General features: G+C 34.9%; 1 protein-coding gene across 1 annotated transcript in view; it reads right to left on the reverse strand.

The window, feature by feature from the left end:
- Positions 1 to 4,774: 4,774 nt before the first annotated feature.
- Positions 4,775 to 9,738, reverse strand: part of LOC106681446 (venom serine protease 34) — a 15,029-nt gene continuing 10,065 nt past the window's right edge. The window contains exons 5-7 of the mRNA XM_014421768.2: positions 8,148 to 8,302; positions 4,966 to 5,128; positions 4,775 to 4,876 (exon numbers count right to left, since the gene is read on the reverse strand). Of these exons, the coding sequence (XP_014277254.1) occupies positions 4,839 to 4,876; positions 4,966 to 5,128; positions 8,148 to 8,302 (356 nt within the window). The 3' untranslated portion in view covers positions 4,775 to 4,838. The remainder of the gene's footprint in view (positions 4,877 to 4,965; positions 5,129 to 8,147; positions 8,303 to 9,738) is intronic.

The following is a 9,738-nucleotide window of genomic DNA, read 5'->3' on the forward strand; positions in this document are numbered from 1 at the left end:
CTTTCATAAAAAGATTCACTAACAACATTGTAGTGTGATCCAGTGTCTATCTGGTAGGTTAGTGGCTTATTATTAATTTCTAAGGAGACAGTGTATGGGAATGGGGCCTTTTTTGTTGAAATGAGGTTATGGAAAGAGTCATTACGCGTAACTGCCCCTTCTTCCTCAGAGCTACTGCAGCTTGAGCCTAACCTCCCCATGTATTTATGCTCAGTATTGCTTCTGGAAGTCTTAATTTTCTTTTTATTAGGGCAAACGACCGCTAAATGTCCTTTAACTGCACAAAGATTGCATGAGTATTCACGGAATTTACAATTGTTGGAAGTATGATTCTTACGACCACAATGTACACAGGGTTTATCATGCATCTTTGGTCGGGGAGAACTATGATTAGGTAAATGTTTTTGTCGCATACCTTTATGGATAAATACACCTGATTCGGGCTTGACTTGGAGGCTGACTCTTTGTTTGCGTTCTTCGTAGGCAGCTTCCTTTCCAGATGCAATGTAACACTTTTTAATGTCAATGTTGGGAGCGATGCGTCCTCCTCAAATAACCTGTCTTGTACAGGGCCTTCCCCATAACTGGACACAAATTTGTCCCTGAGAAGAATAACAATTTCATCCCCAAATTTACACTAAGCAGCTATAGTTTTAAGTCGGGCGGCCCATTCCCGAGCCGTTTCATCAGTGTGTTTGGTGGCACAATAAAATAAATGTCGTTGGCTGAAGTATGATTTAGAGGGTGCATAATGTTCCTGTAATAGTTTAATCAATGTCCCATACTTCACCTCGTCCAATTTATCAGGCATACACAAACTTTCAAGTAGCTGTACTATCGAGTCCGAAATTACTGTAAGGAGGGTGGCTTTCTTTTTATTCACGTCATTGATGTCTTCCCTGATGAAATAGTTTTTCAGTTTTATATGGAAAACGTTAAAATCGCCCGTTTCTTCGAAAAAATACCTTGTAACCTAGACATCTTGCTGTCGTAGTTTACTGCGATAATACTTAACACTCGCGGGTTCTTTGATTTCGTCGCCAAATATTAGTTCCTGAAACGAATTACGCCTTCAGGGACCAAACCTTATGATCAACGATCATTGTGGATCATTCGAAAGCAAAAAACACTAAATACATTAACGGACTTTTTATTACATCAACACATGTTACAATACCAGGAGGGAACATCGAGGTTACCCTAGGTCTCCAAGGAAAACCTAAAGGAAGTCACAACAATACTATAATAATTAACTATAACTATGCCAAAACCCTACTCACGTATGACAAAGCGCAAAAATGACGGTAAAGGGCAGGGATTAGACCACACCCCTTGAAGGCAACTTTACGTTGAAGTTAATATTGATTTCGCACATTAGTACAATTATCTGTAAAAAATTTCATTTAATAGCAAATATAAAGAGAATAGAAGTTGTAGTAAATGTTATTTTCAATAATTTGGATATTTATAATGAAAATCTATTAAACCGTTTTTGAGAAATTCGTGCTTTTTTCTCTATTCTGTTCAGACTCATTTCAATGTGAATATTAAGGATTCCAAAATATATTTACTGTTCTAAACAGTAAGGAGTGAATATTAAATTGAATTAACTTGGTCAATTTTTCAATTAATGTTTTCGAAGAACTGTTTATAAAAATGTAAAACACCTACTGTGTACCTAATCCCGATTTTGTAAATTTATTATTCAATTTCATTTTGAATGAAGGGGGCACCTCAATGTGAAATAAAGATGTTGTGAATCACATGTTGCAACCTGACAGGCGCTAGACACAGGTCTTTAGACTATCTGGTCACTTGTTCGACCATAAAACACAGAACCATTGGAACGGTCAAATTTACGCCACCACATGGTTGACCACACTCATAGAAATTTAGTGAGGAGAAGACGGTGACCTTGAACCGGACACTTCAGCGGCGCATGAGACGGTGCTTGTGGGCCATCAGGATCGTGAGGAACAACTTTCTTTCCTTTGTAAATTTTGTACAGCGATAAATTATATTATTTCACTCAATTGTTCCAAAGTTTATCAATCTCCGGTAAAACTAAGGTTCATCCAAGAGTTGAGTAAAACTAATTAACTGTAATTGGTCTACAGTTTTGTTAACCAAGGTTACTTGACACTGAGATCACTCTAAGTGCTCTCGAAAATTCAAATCAAATATCATTTGAACCATCTTTATCAAAGTTTTATTTTCTCATTTCACTGCTTAGGCACAGCTAAGGTAGGTAACATTTATCATATTATAGTTACCATAAGGCTAAAACAATTTTTAATCAGTGAATCATAATATCTTGGAACAAATAATTTTATTTTTTTATTGAATATAATTTACAACAGTAGAAATTAGAAATACAATAAGCAAATTTGTGGACTGTTTCATTTACACTTGAAAATCTTGGGAAGGAACCACCCGTTGGTGGTACTTCAAGCATTAATTTGAATTAGAAGGTCCCGTGGACATCTTCTTTTCAGACGCCTCGGAGGATTATCATGAATTGTTAAGGATGAGAGATTAAGAACTAATGGGTAAGGATGAATAAGGAGTTTGAAATGAAAAGACGCATATCTTTTTTGGGCCAAATTTGCAACGAATGGGATGTTAAGGTCTTTGTGAGTGAGTGTATTTGAAACGTGATAAGGAGCATCAAGGATTTTACGTAGGATTTTGGATTGTAAGGATTGGATGCGGGAGGAATTTGATGGTTTGGTAGAGCCCCAAAGCTCAATACCATAAGTCCAAATTGGGCTGATTATCGTAGTGTATAGTAATTTTTTGTAGTGAATGGTTAGTTTAAAGCGTTTGTCAAGAAGGTATTGTAGCAATCTAAATCTACGAGCAGTTTCTTGTCGTTTCAGTCTTGAATGTGGATTCCATGTAAGTCTCTTGTCAAGATGGAGTCCTAAGTATCGAATCCGTTATTAATAGGCGTTAGTAGAGTATTTAAAAAGGATACTGTAGGACAGGAGAGTAGAGGATTACGACGGAAAGTAAAGGTGATCTGGTGGGATTTGTCAGGATTTATTTTGATTACCCCCTCCCCCTCCCTTAATTAATAGAAAACTTGATTTTATCGATTGTTTTCTCATTGGTGTAATTACATTGAAATTGTTGTTTCAGCATGAACAAGTCCGAATTTTTCTCCGAGAGAGTTGGGGATTCTCTTAGCATTGGTAAAAAAAATATACCAATATCATCGAAAATAAAAGAATATATAACGAGTAGGTTATTCGATGCACAAGATGTCACAATGAGTTTGTTACAGTTGCTATGGTGAGGTAAAAACACTGGCTATATTTGCATAGACAAGAGGTGTGATAGTTGTCATGGTTGAAAACAAAACACGAGCGATATGTTTTAGACGAGTGGGTTTTGGTTTTGTGAAGGCGACAGTTTGATTTTGGAACACGTTACCATTGTTCAATGTGAAGTGGTAATAGTTTAAAGACCCTCTGTCTTTACTGTTTCAACCGAAATAGCACCATATGAGAAATGTCATCTTATGTGTTCTACTTCAATGGACGCTCATTAACACTAGAAGTGGGGATATAGTGCAGTGACGTTTCTTCAGCACTTCCTGGATAAGAGAGTTGTAGCAGGTGTCATCCTAAAACTTCTGGGGTAGGTGAGACAGAAAGGAAATATCGGACAACCTTATGTTCTGCTAGGAGTGCACCCAAGGACTACGTGGGGTTTGAACTAAATTTTTATTTTGTTTTTATTTTATATTCACTTTTATACTCTTTTGGGTAATAATGTAAATATAGTTATTAAGGTTACGCATCTAAGTTAAGGTTAAGTCAACCAATAAGTTTTAATTGTTTTATTAATTGATAAGAATTCTTTATTTCCCTTTTCATTCTGTGTACATTTATTTCTTCTTATTATTAAACTTTTGTACATATAGTTCTGCTGTTCTTTCTCTGCTTTCAACTTGTTAATTAACTTATGTTTTTTTTTGTTGTTGTTCACGGAATATTACGATAATTCAACAGTTGGGTAGGTAACACCCGTAGGTTTTCTGTTATCTACATGTAAAGGTATTCGCCAGTGGTCATAATTCAACAAATTTTTATATAGGGGTATATTTTAGTCATATTGTGGGCATAATGCTTCGAGGTTTTCGTTATTTCCAAGAAAAAATAACGTGGCGCCTAAAGAGTAATTTATTCTTTTTGTTTTTTTCTCCTTTGTCATTATTATTTTTTTTTACTTTAACTCACCCCCTTCTCCGCTGAGCGTGGGCAAGTATAAACGATAAATATATATAACTAAGGATAAATCAAAATTTGGCGGTTATAATAGATTAGTCATGTTTTGTGGAACAGAGGTAGGAGAGTATTGACTTAGTTTATAATCGATTTGTTATCAATGGTAAAGATAACCTGGTTTCAGGAAGCTACTTCAGATCTCCTTATTTATAATTATGTCGGTATTTTTAATTATTAATATTTATATTATGGTAAAAATATGTTTAGCACTATAAGACTAATAAGGAAACCATAAAATGTAAGTTTAAAAGATATATTTAATCAGGTAATAATTTTGAATTCAAAAAAGGACACATTTGCATAGGATGAATTCGAGAATTTGTGCAGAAACCTGACTGGGGTGATCATGGGGTGATCATCTCGAAATGTTGTTATTGGTTTTAATGAAATAAAATAAAACAATAGAACACATAACTTGTCGAAAATTTCGTTCAAATCGTACTTTCATTAGTATCTATCGATTAGGCAATAAATAAAGATGGTTTATGTGTATTATTTATTTAAATTAACAAGTTTCTCAGATTTTCAATTCAGGTTTTCCCCAGCTCAGACCTTTGTGCAGACACGTGCGTCAGGACGACTCTCTAAACACAATGAAAAAAATAAATTTTAACATCAGTATTATAGAAAACTCACTAACTTACTGCTTGTTTAACGTTGTCTGCAATCTTACTTGCAATAGCCTGCTGGATCCAGCTGTTGAAAGCGAAAACATCAGTGTTGACCGATGGTCTAGGATCGGTTCCACATGCGACAGGTCCGTATGATACCAAAGCAACCTGAGTGTACCTGTTGGTCTCGGGGTCCAAGTAGACTAAAGGGCCACCTGAGTCTCCCTAAACAGAAAACAGAGTGAATTAGTGGCTTAGGCTTTTAACGATTACTGATTTTGTCCTCTCTTTTCGTGGCTCAAGTACTCCATTGCAGTCCAGAGTGAGAATGTCAAGATTAGTTTCTCAGAGCCCCCGGTAAATAAATATAAACTGACCCAGTTGGGAATCGAATCCATAAGTTCTGAATCAAGCACTCCAGGACCCCCACCCCAAACCTGTTCAGCTATCACGTCCTATGGGCCGTCCGTAGCTCACATTTATGGGTTAGGTTAATGAATTTTGATTAGGGGCTATAAAAACTGGTGATTGGTTACGATGATGGGTGGCGATGGTTTGAATCAGATTTAGGAGGAAGGTGGCTTACTCATGCTTCATTTTGCTTATCCTCCATGTCCCTCCATCTACCTTCTCCTCGGCTACCGGAGGGCTCTTCAGAAGTGTCCTCACTCACTCATGGTTTTCTTTACAGACTAGAAGTAGAGAAAGAAAGATTGCCCTGGACCAAGCTCGCTAGCGAGTGAGTGCACTGTTTTTTCGGCCAAATGGAGCGCTGGCGTTACTAATAAGCCATATGTTTTAAATCTTTCGTTTAAACGGAACATACGTATATTTTTACTTTTCTAAAACTTTTCGAACTCCTTTTCTAAATATTCATTCCATTTTTTATATACTTTGACTGGAATAAGGATAAAATGTTTTAAAGTTAGCTCTTGAACCTGTTAAGGAACAACTGTTTCTTGAACAACGGTAGTGCAAGAAAATCACCTCTTCTTCCAGTTAATAGTTGAGACAGAGTTACAGAATAAGCAATTAACTGTCACAGCCGGATTCCATTCTGGGCTTGGGGATCAATAGAACAACGCCCTTCTCACTGAGCTACCCTGTTTCCTAAAGTCGATGCTAAATAAAAAAAAAATGGAAACCACTCATGTACGCTTGTCTGCCAGTCTAATTGATATCAGAACAAACCTTTTATTTATGTGTTTTTCGTCACTTTGCAATAAATTCTAACATTTTGAAGTTTAGATAATAATTTCATTAAACCCTTTTGGCCTTCCAAGGCTTCTTAGCCTGTCTATATTATCATACTTATTTCCCTAATTTTATTTTATACCAAGGAAAAATATTTCTCTTTTTTCTTCAAAAATTAATTATTATTTTTTTCTTAATAGTTCATATTTATGCAATATTCATTACTAACAACAATGAGAAACGGTTAATTAGTTTAAATTTAAAAAATAAATAAAGCTACTTTGGGGGAAGCCATTTTGAAAATTTGGCGTTTAATTCCTGTGTCATACCATAACATCAAAATTAGTATAAAATCAAGATGATATCAAAGATCACTGGATGGTACATCGATATTTCGAGTTTAATCTAATTCATTTGAGCCGTTTCCGATTATATAAATTGGCTTTTTGCCAGTTTTAATTGAATAATAAATTAGTTTGGCCGCCCTAAGCTACCTGTTACGGTTGCCATGGTGAGATAAAAACACTGGTAATATCTGCGTAGATAAGAGGTGTGATAGTTGTCATATTGAAAAAAAAAACACGAGTGATATGTTGAGAGGAGTGGGTTTTGGTTTTGTGAAGGGGACAGCTTTTTTTTTATTTTGGAACACGTTACGATTGTTCAATACGAAGTGGTAATAGTTTAACAGGCCCTGTGTCTTTACTGTTTGAACCGAAATATCACCATATAAGGTGGTGACAGGTGTCATCCTCAAACTTCTGATGAGACGGTGGCCGGAAAGGAAATATCGGACAACCTTCTGTTCTGCCAGGAGTATACCCAAAGACTACGCGGGGTTTGAACTAAATTGTATTTTGTATTTATTTTATATTCGCTTTTATACTCTTTTGGATAATAATGTAAATTTAGTTATTAAGGTTAAGGATTTAAGTTAAGGTTAAGTCAACCTATAAGTTTTAATTGTTTTATTAATTGAAAAGAATTTTTTATTTTTCATTCTGTGTACATATATTTCTTCTTCTTATTAAACTTTTGTACATATAATTCTGCTGTTCTTTGTTATGCATGTACGTCATTATGCTTTCAACTTGTTAATTTATCTATTTTCTTTTTTTTGTTATGATCTCTTAATATTACGGTAATTCAACACATGGGAGGTAACACCCCTAGGTTCTCTGTTATCTACATGTAAAGGTATTCGCCAGTGGTCATAATTCGACAATTGTTTACATAGGAGTATATTGTAGTTATATTGTGGGCATATTGTGTCGAGGTTTTCGTTATTTCCAAGTGAAAAAAAATAACGTGGCACCTAAGGAGCAATTTATTCTTTATTGTTTTGTTTCTTTTTTTTTCCTTTTGCGATTATATGTTTTTTTTCCTTTAACTCACCCCCTTCTCCGCTGAGCGTGGGCAAGTATGAACGATAAATATATATAACTGAAGATAAGACAAAATTTGCTGTTATAAACGTTCTCCACGCTTGCCTGTCTTGGGCTACTGCTTTCCAGTTTGTTGCATGCAGCTCATTCACTTTTCTGTTGATTCTGTCTATATTCTGGTTTTTGGTCTCTTGAAAACTATACTAGCATCCATTGTTGTGTCTAGGCGTTGGATTGCTTCGAGCCACATGATCCGCCCAACTTAACCTTCTTGACTTTGTTAGTTCTTTACCTCCATGGTTATGAGCTTAGATCGTTCCTCTAATCATAAAGTCCTCCCTTTCCGTTAATATCTTTTGGTTCTGCTTTCTAGAATACCTGTTAGATCCCAGGTCTCACAGTCATAGGCCATATTCGGCTTTATTATAGCATTGTACATCCTTAGCTTCAGGTTTTTAGAGATATCTATAAGCGCATATACAGAGGTCTATCTCAGTCCATTAATTGACGCACAGACCGTTTTGCAAGATATTATTTGGAAATTTTTGATTTTTTTTTTCACGATCGAAATACTTCCCCTTACTGTATATTTCATATATTGGTAAGTAGAAGTAAAAATATTTATTAATTAACTAAGAACAATGACAAAATTGTAAGATACTTACGTTGCATGAGTCTTTTTTGACAGTATAAGCACAGAGCTGGTTCACACGTTTGTGGAGTCTCGGCCAGCTTCGCCTGCACACACTGTTACTAATAACTTCAACGTCCACTTCTCGAAGTACGTTTTGGTCGCCAGTGCCTTTGGTCAAACCCCAACCTGAGCGAAAGATCAATTAGTTTCCGATCTATTGTTTTCGAAAGGTCATTGGTTGAATATAACCAAGTGCACCTTCTCAAGTAGACTGTAGATTGCCAGTTGAGAACTATAGAAAAACTACAAAAAATCTATTTATACTAATAACTCTTTACTAAAAGAAAAAAAAAATGACATTCGAGTTGCTTTCCCATTTGCCAAACTAGCAACTTTCTACGCGCAAGTGTCTAGATATACACTTCGAATATTTCGATTGGCTTATATCGACTTGCCGAAAAAACTATACCTGTATATTTTTGATTTACCTTAGCATAAATATAAACTTATAAAAACATTATGTGTTTAAGTAATTAAATTAATAAAATACAACAATGCTGATTTAATGACTATGTATTACCATTAATAAAATGTTTTTTATCATTTATCATATTTTTGCCGAAATTTAATACATTTTCTTTGATTTTGATATTTTTACAATCAAAATAGTTTAAATGTAACGTAATAGCAATGCGAGTTTGACCTATTCGGAATAGATTCATTCCACATTATGTTATCTACAAAGTGAAGAGTCACACACAGTCTATGCATAATAATGATACCTATAGTCTTAATAAAGTTCTCTAGCAGATTCATTCAACATTCAACCTGTTATCACTTAAACTTTAACAGTAATATTAAATGCGCAATAATAATATCTGTGACCTTGATGAACCTTCCTAGCACTATCATTCAATCTGTTATCATTAAAACTTTATTAGTTAAATTAAATCTTTCTCTTTCTATATAAAAGAGAGCTGTTGAATCTTTGTCCTCGATAGACTTAGTAATTATTGGACCGATTTACTTGGGGCTTTTTGCTATATGTTCCATTTCGCCGTGGGGAGGTTTAAAGATGATAAAATGATGAGATTTATGAGTAGAAAAGATGTTATGAACAATATTACGCGTGAGGCCTGATGTGGATTAGGTAGGCAAATTTTTTTTTTTTAAAGAAGATCATATTCGTTTTCTGGGTTGTCCCAAAGCACTAAATAGCATTTTTGGAAGAAATTAAAAATCGTTAATTTTTAACCTTGATTCTATCCTTTTTTTTGTCCTCCGTCTACTATTTTTCATATAACCGTTGATATCTGCTCTACATTTTATCCGATTGTCACGTCAATAGAACCGTTGGAAAGCTGGATGTCCGCTCTTATAGCCGAAATCGATAAAAGTTAAATCAGACGCTATTTTGAAAATGTGGGTTCAAATGAGGGAAAGAAATTCTCACGTTTTATTTTAATATCTCTGGTTCTAATTTCTTTAATTAGAACCACTTTGTGCCTTTTGGTGCATTTTTTAGAGCCCTGAAAAACTACTAAGTTTAGTGTGGATCGATATAGTAGTATGGAAGCTATTTTCATTTTTTAGATTTTAAAAAAGAAATCTAGGGCGAAAAT

This window comes from Halyomorpha halys, unplaced genomic scaffold (genome assembly GCF_000696795.3).
Source record: "Halyomorpha halys isolate HHAL.00 unplaced genomic scaffold, Hhal_1.1 Scaffold338.1, whole genome shotgun sequence".
NCBI lineage: Eukaryota > Metazoa > Arthropoda > Insecta > Hemiptera > Pentatomidae > Halyomorpha > Halyomorpha halys.